Source organism: Musca domestica, unplaced genomic scaffold (assembly GCF_030504385.1).
Source record: "Musca domestica strain aabys unplaced genomic scaffold, Musca_domestica.polishedcontigs.V.1.1 1, whole genome shotgun sequence".
In the NCBI taxonomy this organism is placed as follows: Eukaryota; Metazoa; Arthropoda; class Insecta; order Diptera; family Muscidae; genus Musca; species Musca domestica.
In genome coordinates, this window is record NW_026712114.1 from 32,122,949 (window position 1) to 32,142,262 (window position 19,314).

At 37.1% G+C, this 19,314-nt stretch overlaps 2 protein-coding genes across 2 annotated transcripts in view; one reads left to right on the forward strand and one right to left on the reverse strand.

Moving 5' to 3' along the window:
- The window catches only part of LOC101900656 (mucin-5AC), a 275,856-nt gene that overhangs the window by 153,390 nt on the left and 103,152 nt on the right, over positions 1–19,314 (forward strand). The window lies entirely within an intron of this gene.
- LOC101899965 (neprilysin-4) lies at positions 3,312–5,569 on the reverse strand. Its single transcript, XM_005179887.4, has one exon. The coding sequence runs from the start codon at positions 5,488–5,490 to the stop codon at positions 3,397–3,399; it is 2,094 nt and encodes a 697-aa protein (XP_005179944.3). The 5' UTR covers positions 5,491–5,569; the 3' UTR covers positions 3,312–3,396.

Consider the following 19,314-nt stretch of genomic DNA (forward strand, 5'->3'; position numbering starts at 1 on the left):
TATAAGCTTGAATTTTAATACTAAATATTTTTCCAATACACGAACAGTGCCTCAATTTGATGTTTAAAAACAAGTAAAAAAGCTGTAATCCACCATTTGGTACAAATTTGGCAATTTCCAAAAAAAAAAAAAAATAAAATCCGTTTAAAATTCTGTTAAAATCTTAAAAATACCGAATGCCTATACGACGACGTAGACCTGCATAGGCAAATTTTGTCATAAGTTACTACAATATTTAAATGCGAAACTTGAAGAAAAATCAGTTTATAATGTAGCTAAAATCATCAAAATACCGAATATAGGGGGTACCGTTATATAGGGGCTATACGAAGGCGTGGACCTGCACAGACAATTTTCTGGCATTGGCTGAAGTATCCATTACGAACTTCACATGCGAAATTTGAAACAATCCCGAAAAATAATGTCGCTAAAATCATCAAAATACCGAATATCGGGGGGTACGGTATATGGGGGCTATATGAAAACCTGGACCTACATGGCCCATTTTCTGTTTTATGTTGCAGTATCTATTACGAACTTCAAATACCAAATTTGGAACGATTCCGTTAAATAATGTCGCTAAAATCGTCAAAATACCGAATATCGGGGGCTATGGGGGCTATATGACGACGTCGACCTACATGGCTCATTTTTTGACTTAGGATGTAGTATAAATTACGAACTTTAAATACCAAATTTGAAACGATTCCAGTAAATAATGTCGTTAAAGTCATCAAAATACCGAATATCGGGGGGTACCGTTATATGGGGGCTATACGAAGACGTGGACCTGTACAAATAATTTTCTGTCTTAAGCTGTAGTATTCATTACGAACTTCAAATGCCAAATTGGAAGCAATTCCGGTGAATAATGTCGCTAAAATCATCAAAATACCGAATATCGGGAGGTACCGTTATATGGGGGCTATATGATAACTTGGACCTACATGGCCCATTTACGAACTTAACCTGCCTACTGGCAAAATATACATGTGTGCAAAATTTTAGCCTTCTATCTCAATTTGTTCGAAATATAGCGTGATTACAACAGACAGACACACAGACAGACGGACAGACAGACAGACGGCCATGGCTAAATCGTCTTAGAATTTTACGCTGATCAAGAATATATATACTTTTTTGGGTCTTACATGAGAATTTCGAGGAGTTACAAACGGAATGACAAAATTAATATACCCTCCATAGTATGGTGGAGGGTATAATAATCCTTCAACACCCGAACCGAGCTACAAACGTTTGTTTTTTAAAAATTTTTTCAATACCCGAATTTTTAACAAAATTTCGGATTAAGGATATATATGTGAGGGACTTACACACCAACTCGGACGAAACATATATATGGGAGCTGCAGCTATATCTCAACCGATTTTCTCCAAATTATGGCGTTTTCTGACGCCATATTTTTCACATTTTTTTTAATTTATTGAATGAAACTAAAAAAATGTCGGAAATAGCATCAAATTTTAGAACAAGTTTAGATTTGTTCGAATTGGTCACCTTTGAAACGAATTATGACCTTCAAACGGCTGCGGTATTTTGGCCCATTCCCGGAGAAGCGCTTGCTTGAGATGATCGACACTTTGGTATTTTTTTGTGGCAACCTTTCCAAAATCCGGATATTTTGGTGGCCATTGAAGCGAGAAACCTCATTTTGTAACCATTCTTGGGTGTTGTGTGCTGAGTCCTGTCGGAATGTCCAAGGTCAGCGGCCAAAATATTTGCGTGCCCAAGGCTTTAATATACCCTCCAGAATATTTTCGCGATAATATTCGGCATTTATTCTGATGCCACGGTCGATTAATACGAGCGGAGAGTGACCATCGGTTGTTATGGCGGCCCACACCATCGCCATGGTCGGCGCTTGAGATCTGGTGGCCAACTGAAGGTGCACATTTTCAGCTGACCTCTTTGGCAAGTAAACACAATCATTTTGTTTGTTTACAAACTGCTGGACAACGAATGTTTTCTCATCGGGGAGAACCAAGTTCGCAGTTTGCGTCTATTTTCTTTCAGTTGCGATATAAGTTCTTGCACTTTTTGGAATTTCAATGGCTTTATCCCGAGCTCATTTTTCAATATTTGCCGAATGGAATATTTTGATATGTTCAGATATTTTGGACCCGGGTTTCGATCAAGTCGCTTATTTACTTTTCGAACCATTTCTGCTGATGTTGAATTTTTCTTCCGTCTACTGGTACCAAATATCTTTGTTGTCGAATGCATATTACGAATTTGAGGGACTTAAACACCTAATCTATGAAGAATATATATGGGAGCAATAGCTATATCTGAACCGATTTTCCCCAAATTCGATGTACTTGCTTCTAGACTTAATTTGGTTAGATGTACCAAAATTTAGGACTTTTGGACTGATATTAGATTTTTGGTGCACTATTAACACGAAATCGCTTGAGGATATATATGGGACTATATTCAAATCTGAACCGATCTTGACAAAATTTGATACACTTATTTCAGAGCTGTATCTGATGTCTGCTACAAAAGATCATTGTTGTGGAATGCACATAAAGCTTGTGAGGGACTTTAAACCCCAAATTGGATAAAACATATATATGGGAACTATAGTTATATCTGAACCAATTTTCACAAAATTTGATTAACTTGCTGCTAGACTGAATTCGGTGGGATGTACCGAAATGCAGGTCATTTGGATTTATATTGGCTATTTTGTGCACAATTAACCCGAAATCGGTTAAAGATATATGGCAGCTTTATCTAAATCTGATCCGATTATCGCCAATTTCAATAGGGTTCGTCCTTGGGCCAAACAGATATTGTTTGGAAAATTTCATCTTAGTCGGATAATAAATACGACCTGCATTTTGTTCACATATGTTCGGATATGCAAAATCGACTCAGGAAGTAATTCTGTGAAGATCCTCAAAATTAACTATGTTCAATGTTACAAACAAATGCACAAAGGCATAATACCCTTACTACTATATGGTGTAGGGTATAAAAACCATGATGATTGAAAAAGATCCTTAAAAATATTACAGTTCATAGTTTTAATTATCCTTGAGCGTTTCCTGCATCAACATTTATGTTATGCCACGGATGATCTTTGAAAACTATTTGTAAAAAATTCTTAAGATTATATCTCCAATGATCGTTGAAAGAAAATTCTTTAAAATACTACGACTACAGCTCTGACGAGCTGTGCACGATTTGATGTCCTTTAAAGTGCACGATTTGATGTCCTAAGATATTAATTACGTTTTTTTTTCCAAAAATAGACTCTATTACCCCTTTTCTTCTAAAATCCCAAATATTATAACTCAAGAAACCAATAAATCATTTATTTTTTTAACCAAAATCAAGCATAACAACGTCCATCGCACAAGACTTTTTTTTTTAATAAATTATACATTTACTAGCCGGATTCATATTGCTACCCAGCGGGCAATTGAATTCTTTTGAAAATTCCGGAAAATTCGAGAGGGGTCCAATAACTCGAAACTTCCCCGGAACGTGGTTATCTGTAGAAGTTTGCAGATTTCTCATTGCCGGATGTATGTCACTGCACCATATCTGGGCGTAGCTAATGAAGAACAATTGCTTGCCGTTGTATGGCAAACGTGGCAGAGTTTCACTGATCATATTGTGGCGGCTACGCATGGCATTCTCATACCAGCGCAGATAAGCAGCATAGGCCAAGCGCACCCCACTGTTGTCGGCAATATTCTCCGATTGGGAGGCCATTTCGGGCAACAGATGGCCATGGTACATGTAATTTCGATATTGATTGACAAAACAGTTGGTGCGATGTTTAAAGGCCTCCGTCGATTTATCGTCCCACCAGTTGCGACTGTTGCCAAACTTATCAAAATTCCGACCGGTGTCATCGAAACCATGGATCAGCTCGTGGGATATCAGAGAACCCAAAGTGCCATATTTCAGGGCATTCGGGTAGGTGTCGGACCACACATAGAACGGCTGCAGTACCGAGACCGGAACCTTGATACGATTTTCAATTAAAATATTGGCAGGGGTGAAGGACAGCAACTCGCCGGCATCGAGTGGAGCGGGAGGTTGATGTAATTTCTTGCGGGAATTTTTGGCACTCAACATCATGGCCGATTTGAGATTTTCCACAAAATCATGTTTGTTGACGATCAGCTGGCCAAATTCATCGCTGAAATTGGTCTTCTCATAGGAGTTGATTTCAATTCGCATGGCATACAACTTTTCCACAGCATAGTTGCGAGTCTCCCGCTTGATCCAGTTCATGCGATCGGAGAGCAGCATCGTTTCGAAGGTTTTCTGGATTTCACGCCACATAAATTCCACACCCTTTTCGGTGTCGTTGGTGTTGTAGATGCGATAGACCATGTTGTCCAAATTCTTGGCGAAATATTTTTTCGTATTGGCAATGCATTTGTTTTTCAATTCCGCCTTGTTTTTGGGAATTTTCAGCATGAAATTCTCCAGCAAAGTATAGAAAATGTAATTGGCCACATTTCGTTTGGGTGTGGTCTGCAGAAGCTCGACCAGATTCGCTTGATACTCTTCAATGACTTCGTAAATCTCATCCGTGGGTAGCGTGCCCAAGGAAATGCGTATCAGCCGTTTGATATCCAGAGCTGGGTAGTATTTCTCCTGCAGCTCATCGATGGTGGTGAGGATAGTAAGTTCATCCAATTGCAGCCCCTGTTTTTCATCCACCAAACCCCGTGCAAGGCCGATTTCAAAATCCAAAATTTCCTGAGCCACCTGTCGTGCCACTGGCGGCTCTATGCCCAAAAATGTTCTAAGATTTGTGGCAATATTCTCCCGGTACTGGTGACGATAGATGGCGTTGCGCTCCTCCAAATACATGGACCTTGACTCCAGCGGCAATTCAGTCTGACCCACGTAGATGCGATTCATGGAATTATCTGCAAAATCAGCCATAATGTCATAGCCCAATATAATGGAGATTTCATATTTGTAGGCAATCTGGGCTATCACCTGCAACCAGTCGAATTCTTCCTCCTGCCAGTCGTCACCCTCCAGCGCTGGCATGCTACCAAATTCCGCCACAATCGATTTCAGTTTATCCTGGTAGATCGCCTTCAGGGCTGACAAGTTCATGCAGGATTCATAGAAGTTCTTTACCTTCTTATCGATGTCTGTGTAGGCTTCCCCCTCTTCGTCATCGGCCAAAACATCGGCAATTTTACGATTCAGTGCCTTTTGAATGGTCTCGAAGAAGCCCGTCGTAATGGTCTCAAATGAATTGGCCGGATTGATGCGATTCCAGGTGCCACATGCAAAGGCATAGAAATTGTCACAAGGATCGACACTCTCATCCATCAAGTTATGGATCTCGGCGGATTTGGCATAGCGCAGTATTTGCAAATCATATTCACTGGAGGTGTTGATGTTTGTCGCCGTAATGGGTATTCCGTTTGCGGTGCGCGAGAGAGTCGCAATGGCCACTGCAACCAATAGCCAAGTTTTTAACATCTTGACCGCAATTGATTTTATTTATTAACTTTTTTTTCTATTACCACTCGCTTTGATTACACTTTTCAAACTAAGCGATTGTTGCATTTCTTTCATCGTATTTTCCAAAGAAAATATCATCAGCTGTTTGAATATTGTTTTTGTTATTTCTTTTTTTTTTTTTGCGCTGGTGATTTACAACCTCCAAAAGTAGGTGACAGAGGTTATCATCGCATTCGATCGCCAATGAAATTCTTTCATAAAAATAGAGATTGATTTCATTTTTAGAACATTTTGCTCTTAAAAGCGGAGTAAGAGAAGAATTTGCTGATGTTTGTCATTGTTGTAGTTGTTGATAACAACAGTTTGATTGGCGCTGGACGAACGAACCCTGCATCATTATTTGAATAAAGAGATTATGCGGTTTAGACTTAGCCTAAAACCATTAACTTATATGAGAATATACTTAGTTAAAAAAAAAAAAAAACTTTAAACAATTATAAATATTTAATGAAATATTCCCAATTTTTCAAAAAAATTTACGACTCAAAAATCTTTTTCAAAAATGTACAAATTTTAACAAGTCCACAATTTTTTGTCCAAAGAATTTTAAATATAAAAAAAAATTTAAAAACATTTCTTAAAAATTCGCGACAAAAGGTTTCAAAAAATTAATAAAAATTCTCAAAAAAATCACAATTATTCTATAGAGAGATTTGGAGAAGCATCGTTAAAATCAACAATTTATGGTTGGTGGAATTGGGAAAAAAACTATTCATTTGCAATCAAGACTTATGGAGAGATTTTACAATATTAAAACCAGTAAGGAAAGGTCAAAAGTTGGCCGGGCCGACCATATGATACGCTACACCACTTTGCGTATTTAGTGGAGCTCATGTAATAAAAACAAGTAAAAAAACATTAAGTTCGGCCGGGCCAAACTTTTAATACCCTCCAACTTAGGGTAAAAGAAATGTGGCAAAAACCATTAAAATGCCGAATATCGGCAGGTACCGTTATATGGGGGCTACACCAAAACGTGGACCTATAATTACAATGTTTCGCCACACAAACTAGGACCCATTATGACCAACAAATACCAATTTTCAGACAAATCCGTGAAAAAATGTTGCAAAAATCATCAAATTACCGAATATGGGGAGGTAACGTTATATTGGGGCTATACCAAATCATGGACCCATACATGCAAAGTTTCGCCACCGGAGCTGGAAACCATTATGACCCACAAATACGAATTTTTAGACAAATCCGTGAAAAAATGTGGCAAAAAAAAACTAAAATACCGAATATCGGGAGGTACCTTTATATGGGAGCTATACGACAACGTGGACCTATACATGCAATGTTTTGCCACACGCTCAGGGACACGTTATGACCTACAAATACCAATTTTTAGACAAATCCGTAAAAAAATGTGGCATAAATCATCAAAATTTCGAATATCGGGAGGTACCGTTATATGGGGACTATATCAGAACGAGGACCGATATATCTCATTTTCAATACTAACCATCCTAGATACAATGCAAATAGCTCTGCTAAATTTTGGCGCTCTACGTCAAATAATGTGGGCTGTATCGTGATTTCACAGACAGACAGACGGACAGACAGACAGACGGACATCGTTAAATCGACTTAGAATTTTATGCTGATTAAGATATGATATACTTTATGGGGTCTAAGACGAATATTTAAGGATGTTACCACCTTTCCAAGGTGGAGGGTATAAAAATATATTGGGAATTTATGTGAAGTAGAAGTATGAACCCTATTTGAATGCGTATCATGGTTTTAAAGTAGTCATAATTTGGGAACTATATCCAACTTTGAATCGATTTTCAATAAATTTTAGCGAGACTTTTGTATTTCTGGTATCAAATAACATAGCTGTATAGTCCATGATTATATTAAACAATTAAAAAAGCTGTAAGTTCGGCCTCCACTATTTGGATTGAGTTTGGCAATTTTCAAGAAAAGAAAATAAAATCCGTTAAAAATTCCCTTAAAATCTTAAAAATACCGAATGCAGCCGTTATATTGGGGTCTATACGACGACGTGGAACTGCATAGGCAATTTTTGTCATAAGCCTTTACAATATTCAAATAAAATATCGGGAGGTACCTTTATATGGGTGTTATACAAATACGTGGACCTGCACAGACAATTTTTTGTCATAGGCTGTAGTATCCAATACGAACTTCAAATACTAAATTTGAAACAATTCCGCTGAAAAATGTCGCTGAAATCAACAAAATACCGAATATCGGGAGATGCCACTATATGGGGGCTATACGAAGACGTGGGCCCGCACAGACATAGGCTGTAGTATCAATTACGGTCTTCAAACATTTCCTGTGAATAATGTCGCTTAAATTTAACAAAATTCCGAAAATAGGGAGGTACCGTTATATGGGTGCTATACGAAGACGTGGACCTGCACGGACAATTTTATGTCTTAGACTGTAGTATCCATTACGAACTTCAAATGCCAAATTTGAAACAATTCCGGTGAACAATGTCGCTTAAATTAACATATGGGGGCTATACCAAAACGTGGGCCTACATGGGCCATTTTCAATACCAAAAGTTCTGCAGACATTGAATACATTTGAGTAAAATGTCTACTTCGGAAGCTGATTTCCACATACGGATAGACGGCGGACATCGCTAAATCGGCATACAATTTTATGCTGATCAAGAATGTATATGCTTTGTGGGGACTAGAATGTATATTTCGAAGTGTTACAAACGGAATGACAAACTTAATATACCCTCCTTACTATAGTGGAGGGTATAAAAATATTTATTGGACCGAGTCTCACCACATTTAAAAATTCGGTTGAATATGAAAAAATCTATCCAATTTGGACTGATATTATATATTATGAACAATAACCGTAATGAAGGTGTATATTGAAGGTACATAAAAATCTGAACACATCGCGATAAAATTTGGCAAAGGTATTTTCGAGCTGCATCTGATGTCCGGTATAAAATATCATTGTTTAGGGAGTGCATATTACGCATGTAAGGGACTTTAACGCCAAATCGGATGAAACATGTATATAGGAGCTTTAGATATATCTGAACCTATTTTCACTCAAAATTGAAGTATTTGTTTCTAGGCTGACTTCCGTTGGAAGTGCAAGCATTCAGTCCATTTGAGGTGTTATAGGTCATTTCGGGTACTTAAAAGGCCTGACACGAACTGTTTGTACAAACCGAAAATTTTAAGGTGAACTTTTCGTTGACGAGGTTGCAGGCGCTTGCTAGTTTTTTTATAAATCCAAAATTTAGGATTAATAAAAAAGGCCAAATTCGTGGCAAAATGTTAAAAAATCTATATTTTGGCCGAGAAGCCTTTTAAAAATTAACAGGGTTGGTCTGGAAAACCTTGAAAAATTATATTTTTGAAAAAAACCTGTCCAAGTTTGATACATGCAGGGTTGCCCATATTCGACGGACCCATCTGGCAACGCCATAACTTTTGACAGAGATGTCACATCGCTTAATGGCATACCGCGTTTGAAGCGTCAGTCCAAGCAGATTTTTACCATGAACCAATACACGCCACGCGAGCGCTCTGAAATAGTTGAAATTTACATTCAACAATAGAAGTCAATTGTGAAAAAAAATGTGAGAAGTGCGTCTTCTAAGAACACCATTAAACGTTTATATGAAAAATTTTGGACTGGTAAGGCTCTTTCTAATCCGAAGAGGCCACATAAAAGTCGACCAAGGCGATCGGCCGAGAATATCGCTGCCTTACGAGCCAGTGTTGAGAGGTCCCCAAGAACATCCCAAAAACTTCGTTCTCAGCAGTTGGGCATGGCTCGGTCCACTTTAGAACGGATTATTCGCATTGATTTGCATTTGTTCCCGCACAAAATTCAATTGACGCAAAGAATGTTGCCTGCGGACAAGCCTCGTCAATTGGATTGGGCCCAAAGAGTCATCGAAATGGCCGAAGATGACGAGCAATTTTGGAACAAAATTATCATGTCCGATTAAGCCCATTTCACATTGAACGGGACCGTAAATAAGCAAAATTGCCGTTTTTACGCCACTGAAAATCCTCAGGAGATTCAAGAAGTGCCTTTTCATGACGAAAAAGTCACAGTTTGGTGCGGCGTTTGTGCGAAAACGGTCATTGGGCCATTTTTTTTTCAAAATGAAAATGGCCATGTTACCATCAATCAGGAGCGTTATCGCGACATGATGATGCCAATTATTTTGTGATGCCAATTATTCGTCGAAAGCGTATGAGGCAGTTCTGGTTTCAACATGACGGCGCTCCACCGCACACAAGTAGCATAACAATCGATTTTCTGAAGAATTTGTTTCCGGGCCGTTTGATATCGAAAAGAGGTGATATGGACTGGCCACCGCGTTCGCCCGATTTGACGCCGCCTGACTTCTTCTTGTGGGGATATTTGAAGTTAAAGGTTTACGTTAACAAGCAAAGGACCGTAGAAGAGCTCAAGGACAACATTCGTGAAGAAATAGCCGCTATTCCGGCCGAAATGTTGGCAAAAACGATGGAAAATGCAGCAAAAAGGGGACCCTACGTCATCCACACCAGAGGCGGCCATTTTAGAGATATCATATTCAAAAATTGCTGTAAACAAATCTACTTGAAACAAATTAAATGATTAACATTGCCAACCGCCAAATTTTTATTTTTTTCTTTGATTAAAAAAAAAAAAACATGGGTCGTCGAATATGGGCAACCTTGTATGTATTAATACAGGTACTTCATTGCCATATGAAAGATTCTTATTGCACCAGAAATCTTGTGATGTGCGAAGTTTGAGAAAATTCCGGGGCTAGTTTCCCTTCTATAGGAGTCTTTACAAAAAAACGCTCACCGTTTTTGGGAGAGCTATTAGGAAAGAGTAGACCGATTGTCAAAAATATTTGGATGCCAGAAGATTTGAGGGATTCAAGTACCAGGTATTTTGAGCATCATACTTATTCAAAACATTTTATTTTGGAAATTATCAGAAAAAGTAAACACGTATTTTTTTTTAATTTTCACAGCTAAGCTAAGTTTGATTAAAATATTACATGTATCATGTTTGAACCAATTGGATACTTTCTTTGAGGGCTATCGTGCACACCATCCAGACAGACAGACAGACAGACAGACAGACGAACATCGACTCCAAATGTTTGGAAACGGATTTCACTCATGCGGTCTTTATTTTGATGACAGAAATATTTTAACCGAATGAAATAATTTTTACCACAAGACTGAGAGTATAGTCTCTAGGTTTTGAGCTAATTTCGCTGTCCTCTGCAGCACAAACCAAGCCACTTCCTTTGGTAAGATATTCTTTCTACTCTTTACAGCATCATTTTCTTTTCTCCAATTTTCACCACTGTTAATTTCAAATATTTAACTGCTCTTTACATATATACATATATATGTATTTTCCAAACCTCATGCTGAAAACATAGTGACATTAAAGTAATGCTTATGATTTTCAATTTTTCACGGTTAACAATTGTGGAATAAATACATTCAATTAGCACCATTTCGAAAGAAATTAAATAATTTGAATTAAAAACTATTACATTTCAAATCATTAACATTAGCATTTTATATTTTAATATTGATAAAATTAGTAAATTTGTTTTACAGCGTCTGCAAAAAAAATTAAATGCTCCATTAGCATTCATATGTTTAATAAATTTAAGTTTATATCTATCGTGTTTGCCAGCAAAATAAAAAATTTTTTAGTGGGTGTGTAGATGTGCATGTAATTATAATACATTAACACAATAGAGGGGGTCGCCAAATAATCGAGACAAAACTACAATCGTTCAATTTTTTCTAATTTTTCAAACTTAAAAAAAATCTAACATACATATTTTAAGAGTATTTGTTTTAGTGTTTGTTTTCAATGTTTCAGTTTCAAATATTAATATCAATAGCGGATTTTTAATCCTTCACCATAGTATGGAGTTTATATTAAGTTTGTCATTCCGTTTGTAACACCTCGAAATATACATTTTAGGTCCCACAAGTATACATATTCTTGATCAGCATAAAATTCTATGACGATTTAGCGATTTCCGTCCGTCTGTGAGAATCACTTTAGCTTCCGAACGAAATGCAGGTCTTTTAGTATTGAAAATGGTTTGGTATAAGCCACATATCACTGCAAACCAGTAAAGAAATTTTTAAAGTCGGACGAGGCCGACTTTATGATACCCTACACCACTTTGCTATTTTAGTAGAGCTGCGCAAAAATCAATCGCAAGAATTCAATCATACACGCTATGATTAGAATTATAATTTAAAGTTCAAAAGACTAAATATGCCGAAGCATTTGTATCTTTTAAATTCGGTCTTGTATTGCCCATTTGGTGCACAATATATATGGGAGCTATATCCAAATTGGAACCGATCTCGATAAAATTTGGCAAAGATATTTCTGAACTGTATTTGATATATTTCCCTGAATATCGTTGTTACAGAGTGCATATTACGGCTGTGGGTAACAAATATGACAAATCGGATGAACAGTATATATGGGAGCTATAGCTATATCTGAACCGATCTTCACAAAATTTGGCATACTAGCTTCTAGACTCAATTCGGTCGTAAATGCAAGACTTCATCCAATTTGGACAAATATTAGACGTTTGGTGCACAATCAAAGGTAAATCGCACGAAGTTATATATGGGACCTATATCCAAATCTGAACCGATATCGATAAAATTTAGCAAAGGTATTTCCGAACTGTATTTGACATATTTCCCCAAATATTGTTGTTACAGAGTGCATATTACGGCTGCGGAGGACAAAAATAACAAATCGGATGAACAATATATATGGGAGCTATAGCTATATCTGAACCGATTTCGATCAAATTTGGCATACTTATTTTCAGGTCCAATCTGATCGTACTTGGAAAATTTCATACTATTCGGACTGATATTACACGTTTGGTGCACAATTAAAGGCAAATCGGATCGGAGCTATATCTAAATTTTGACCGACTATTTCCAATTCCAATAGGGTTCGTCCTTGGGCCAAACAAATGATTTGTGCAAAATTTCATCTGGATAGGGCAATAAATCCGAGCTGTATTTTGTTTACAAAAATACATGGACAGACGGACATGCATAAATCGACTCAGAATGTGATTCTATGAAGATCATCAAAAGGAACTATGGGTCTATCTCGTTTCCTTTTGCCTGTTACAAACAAATGCACAAAGACATAATACCCTTACCACCTTGTGGTGTAGGGTATAATTAGCTGCATGTGTATATATGTATATAAGTAATATCCTTGCATAGAGCTGCCAGTATAGGTTTAAGTTATGGTCTAGTCCCCATATATGAGTACATCCTGATATCCGATATTTTTATAATTTGTGTCATACTTTTCAACGAAAATGTTTCAAATTTGGAATTTGAGACAAAATTGTTCCACGTCTTCCTATAGCCCCCACATAACGGTACCTCCCTATATTGGCATTTTGATGATTTTAGCGACATTATCATCCGGAGTTGTTTCACATTTCATATATGAAGTTCCAAACGGGTACTACAGCCTGTGACATAAATTTGCATATGCAGGTCCAGATTTTCGTATAGCCCCCATATAACGATATTTTGAAGACTTCAGCGACATTATTCACAGGAATAGTTTAAAAATTCGTATTTTTATATCGTAATGCTCGATATCGAAAATTGCATATACAGGTCCACATCTTCGTTTGGGCCCCAATATGACGCTATTTTAATGATTTTACCCACATTTTTCAACGGTTCTACCCTCCACCTCCACCTCCGTCGGTATGTCGGTCCGTTTGTCGATTGAAATCACGATACAGCCCACATTATTTGAGGTAGAGCTTCAAAATTTGGCATTTGTATTGTGTCTAGGATAGTTATTGAAAATGAGGTATATCGGTCGACGTTTAACGGTATCTCCGGATATTCGGTATTTAGATGATTCTTGCCACATTTTTCCATGGATTTGTCTAAAAACTGGTATTTTTAGGTCATAATAGGTTCTAGCTCTTGAGGCGAAACATTGTATGTAAAGATCCATGTTTTCGTATAGCTCCCACATATATTCATTATTTTGATGATTTTTGCCACATTTTTTCACGGAATTGTCCAAAAATTGGTATTTGTAGTTCATAATAGTTTCTTGCTCCGGTGGCGAAACATTGTATGTATGGGTCCATGTTTTTGTCTAACGGTACCTCCCAATATTTGGGATTTTGATGATTTTTGCCACATTTTTTCTCGGATTTGTCTAAAAATTGGCCTTTGTAGGTCATAATGGGTTCTAGCTTCGGTGATGAATTATTGTTGTATATATGAGTCAACGTTTTGGTATAGTTCCCATATAACAGTACCTCCCTATATTCGGTATTTCGACGATTTCTGTTACATTTTTTCACGGAGTTGTATACTAATTGGAACTTGTAGTTCATAATGGGTTCTAGCTTCGGTATCAGAACATTGTATATTTAATTCCAAGCTTTCCTATAGCGCACATATACGATACCCACCGATATTCGTTATTTTGATAATCCTAGCCCCATTTATCAACGAAATTGTTTTAAATTTGGTATTTTAGAAGATTTGGTAAATGACAATCCCTGAATTATAAAATTTTCTATAGAGCTATTCGTTCTGATATGGCCCCCATATAACGGCCTAACCCAATTTAAGAGTATTTCCCAAATGGTTTTACTGGTATTTGTAGTTTAATAAGGAACTCGTTTGAATTCATATACTTTATAAAAGAGGGTATCTTTACCCAATAATGGAGGGTATTAAAAGGTTGGCCTGGCCGAACTTAATGTTTATACCCTACACCACATAGTGCTCAGGGTATTATGTCTTTGTGCATTTGTTTGTAACATGAAGAAGGAAGCGAGATAGACCCATAGTTACTTTTGAGGATCTCCATAGAATCACTTTCTGAGTTGATTTATGCATGTCAGTCCGTCCGTCCGTCTGTCCATGTATTCTTGTGAACAAAATGCAGGTCGCATTTATTATCCGATTGAGATGACATTTTGCACAAATCATTTGTTTGGTCCAAGGACGAACCCTAACGCCTTTCATTGTGCACCGAACGTGTAATATCAGTCCGAATAGTATAGAATTTTGCACAATATATATATATATATATATATATATATATATATATATCGGCCCCGCCCGACTTTAAGACTTTTCTTCTTTACTGGTTTTTACTTGTTTATGATTTTAGAAGTGTTTTTCAACTATTTTTTTTTTTTTTCTTTTTTTTTTTTTTTGAAAATTTGCAAAATTCCTTCCAAATGGTGGAGGTTATTAAAAATTCGGCTCGACCGAATATAAAACAATTTTTTCTTTCAAGTGCACACAGGCTCATATTCTTGGATTAAAAACCTATTTTAAATCCCACACAGAGACATACTCGTGTTTTAGGATATTATTCAATAAGTAGTTGCCGGGCCAAAAAGTACTGAACATACCCATTATTGCGTAATGGGATTTTTTTCAGGAGTCTTTTCCTGCTTCTATACCTACGGATCTTCTTTTTGACCCACCTTTATATCAAAAACCACACACATATATACGCATGGAAAAATTATTGATGTAAATACAGAAACAAAAAAAAAACAGTAAAGAAAGACCTAAAGTCGGGCGGGGCCGATTTTATGATACCCTACACCACTTTGCTAATTTAGTTGAGCTCCACTTAATAATTAAAAGTTTTTATGGGAGAATTCAATCATACACTCTCTGATTATAATTATAATTTAAAATTCAAAGGACTAAACATGCCAAAGCATTTGTATCTTTTAAATTCGGACTTGTATTGCCCATTTGAGGCAAAATTAATTTGAAATCAGATAAAGATATATATGGGAACTATATCCAAATCTGAACCGATCTAGATAAAATTTGGCCAAGATATTTTTGAGCTGTATTTGATATATTTCCCTGAATATCGTTGTTACGGAGTGCATATTATGGCTGTAGGTAACAAATACAACAAATCGGATGAACATTATATATGGGAGCTATAGCTATATCTGAACCGATCTTCACCAAATTTGGCATACTACCTTCTAGACTAAATTCGGTCGTATGTGCCAAATTCCATCCCATTTGGGCAAATATTAGACGTTTGGTGCACAATAAAAGGTAAATCGGACGAAGTTATATATGGGAGCTATATCCAAATCCGAACCGATCTCAAAAAAAATTTAGCAAATGTATTTCTGAGCTGAATTTGATATGTTTCCCCAAATATTGTTGTTACAGAGTGCATATTACGGCTGCGGAAGACTGAAACAACAAATCGGATGAACAATATATATGGGAGCATTAGCTATATCTGAACCGATTTAGATCAAATTTGGCATACTTATTTTCAGGCCTAACTGGGTTGTATGTGCAAAATTCCATACTATTCGGACTGATATTACACGTTTGGTGCACAATAAAAGGCAAATCGGACGAAGATATATATGGGAGCTATATCTAAATTTTGACCGATTATCTCCAATTTCAATAGGGTTCGTCCTTGGGCCAAACAAATGTTGTTTGCAAAGTTTCATCTCGATCGGATAATAAATGCGACCTGCATTTTGTTCACAAGAATACATGGACAGACGGACGGACGGACAGACGGACTGACATGCATAAATCAACTCAGAAAGTGATTCTATGCAGATCATCAAAAGGAACTATGGGTCTATCTCGTTTCCTTTTGCCTGTTACAAACAAATGCACAAAAACATAATACCCTGACCACCTTGTGGTGTAGGGTATAAAAACAAAATTGCACTCCGAAAAAAAAAAACTCTTGTGGCACGCAACCAAAATTCGAAGAAAAACAACCGAACCACGTTCAGCACGTGTGAAAAAGAATGAATTATGTTTTGCTTGTTTGTTTGTGTCTTTATTTTTTAAAAGTTTTCCATTGTGGGAAAATCCTAGAATAACACGCAAACACCAACAACACAATTCAACCACATGCTGTTAAAATAAATGAGCTGTAGACAATTCGGTTGGCTGTCTGTTGGAAGGTAGAATTGACATTGAGCATACGGTACAAAACGTAGTATGTTTTGGTACCCTTGGCAAACCGAGAAAGCTTAGAGTTTTCGTGACCACAGTTTGCAAGTAAGAGCCCTCCATATACACACACATATTCAAACAAGATGTTGTCTGCAATAATTTAATAAATATATGTATGTAAATGCAAACATGTGCAATTTATAATTTGTGTTTATAAACTTAGAGAAAGCGGAGCGGAGGCTAATCGTCTTAGACATGACTTGCGAAGGTGGAAATGTTGGGCATTGGCGAGTTAAGAGAAATTTAAATGTAAAATAATATTAGAAAAGTATTAATCCAAATACTGCAGGATTTTATATTGTCTATATAGGTCCAGGGTATATCCTCCACATAACGATACCTCCCAATATTCGTTATTTTGATGCTTTCAGCCAAATTTTTGAATTTTCAATTAAATTTTCTTAAAATCCACAAAAGGAGTTCCTTGTTAGTACATTATCCCCGGGAAGAGAATTGTCTACATATGCCCACGATATCGTTCCTCTCGATATTCGGTATTTTAATAATTGTAGCCAATTTTTATACCCTCCACCTTGGAAAGGACGGTATATTAACTTTTTCATTCCGTTTGTAACATCCTTAAATATTCGTCGTAGACGCCATAAAGTATATATATTCATAATCAGCATAAAATTCTAAGTCGATTTATCGATGTCCGTCTGTCTGTCTGTCCGTCTGTCTGTTGAAATCACGATACAGCCCACATTATTTGACGTAGAGCGTCAAAATTTAGCAGAGCAATTTGTATTGTGTCTAGGATGGTTGGTATTGAAAATGAGATATATCGGTCCACGTTCTGGTATAGTCCACATATAACGGTACCTCCCGATATTCGGTATTTTGATGATTTATCTAAAAATTGGTATTTGTGGCTCATAATGGGTCCTAGTTCGTGTGGCGAAACATTGTATGTATAGGTCCACGTTTTGGTATAGCCCCCAGATAATGGTACCTCTCGATATTCGTTAATTTGATGATTTTTGCCACATTTTTTCACGAATTTTTCTGAAAATTGGTAGTGGTAGGTCATAATGGGTCCCAGTTCGTGCGGCGAGTCATTGAAATTATAGGTCCACAATTTGGTATGGCCCCCATATAACGGCACCTCCCGATATTCGGCATTTTAATGGTTTTTGCCACATTTCTTCTAATGTTTCCTTTACCCTATGGTGGAGGGTATTAAAAGTTTGGCCCGGCCGAACTTTATGTTTTTTTACTTGTTTTTAATAGAATTGTCTGCAAATCCACACATTGATTGGAAGAAATTTTTCTATATAGCTGCAAGTCTTAGTATACCACCTACATAACGGTATCACCAGATATTCCGTATGTCCATGATTTTAGCGACATGTCTGTCTGTCCATGTAGAGAGTGAGATTAAAAACTGCAACATTGTCAAACGTCATCATTTTTAATATATTTTAAATATTATTGAATGAAAGAAAAATATTTCGGAAATAGCATGAAATTTTAGAATAAGTTTAGATTTGTTCGAATTGGTTCCCTTTGGTACGAATTATAGCCTTCAAGCGGCCAATGAAACCGTGAAACTGCGGCCAAAATGTTTGCGTGTCCAAGGCTCCAGAATATTTTTGCGATAATATTCGGCATTTATTCTGATGCCACGGTCGATTAATACGAGTGGAGAGCAAAGAGCGACCATCGGCTGTTATGGCGGCCCACACCATCACCATGGCCGGCGCTTGAGTTCTGTTGGCGAACTGAAGGTGCACATTATCAGCTGACCTCTTTAGCAAGTAAACACGATCATTTTGTTTGTTTACAAATTTTTGGACAACGAGTGTTTTCTCATCGGACCAAGCGAAGCAACTCTTTCGGCCAAGCTAAGCAACTCGTTAGCTCTTTTGAGTGTATTTTCTTTCGGTTGCGATGTAAGTTCTTGCACTTTTTGGAATTACAATGACTTTACCTCGAACTCATTTTCCAATATTTGCTGAATGGAATATTGCGATATGTTCGGCTCACGAGTCATTTTTCGGCCACTGCGACGCGGGTTTCGATCAAGTCGCTCCTTTACTTTTCGAACCATTTCTGCTGATGTTGCTGTTTTCTTCCGTCCACTTTCTTGACGTCGGGCTACGTTACCAGTATCACGGTAACGAGCGATGGTACGAGACACAAAAGATTTATTCACATTTAAATTTAAATTTCCAGCCATATATAAAGGAATCACACTATCACGCTTGAATTCCATCACGAATAACATTTTTTCTGGAAAATTCTCACCAAAATTTGTAACTCCTCGAAATACTCATGTCAGACCCAACAAAGTATATATATTCTTGATCAGCATAAAATTCTAAGACGATTTAGCCATGTTCGTCTGTCTGTGTGTCTGTCCGTCTGTCTGTTGTAATCACGCTATCTTTCGAACAAATTGAGATAGTAGACTAAAATCTTGCACACATGTATATTTTGCCAGTAGGCAGGTTAAGTTCGTAAATGGGCCATGTAGGTCCAACTTATCTTATAGCATATAACGGTACTTCCCGATATTCGGTATTTTGATGATTTTAGCGACATTATTCACCAGAATTGTTTCAAATTTGTCATTTGAAGTTCGTAATGGATTCTACAGCCTAAGACAGAAAATTATCTGCACAGGTCCATGTCTTCGTATAGCCCCCACACAACGGTACCCCCCGATATTCGGTATTTTGATGATTTTAGCTACATTATAAACAGATTT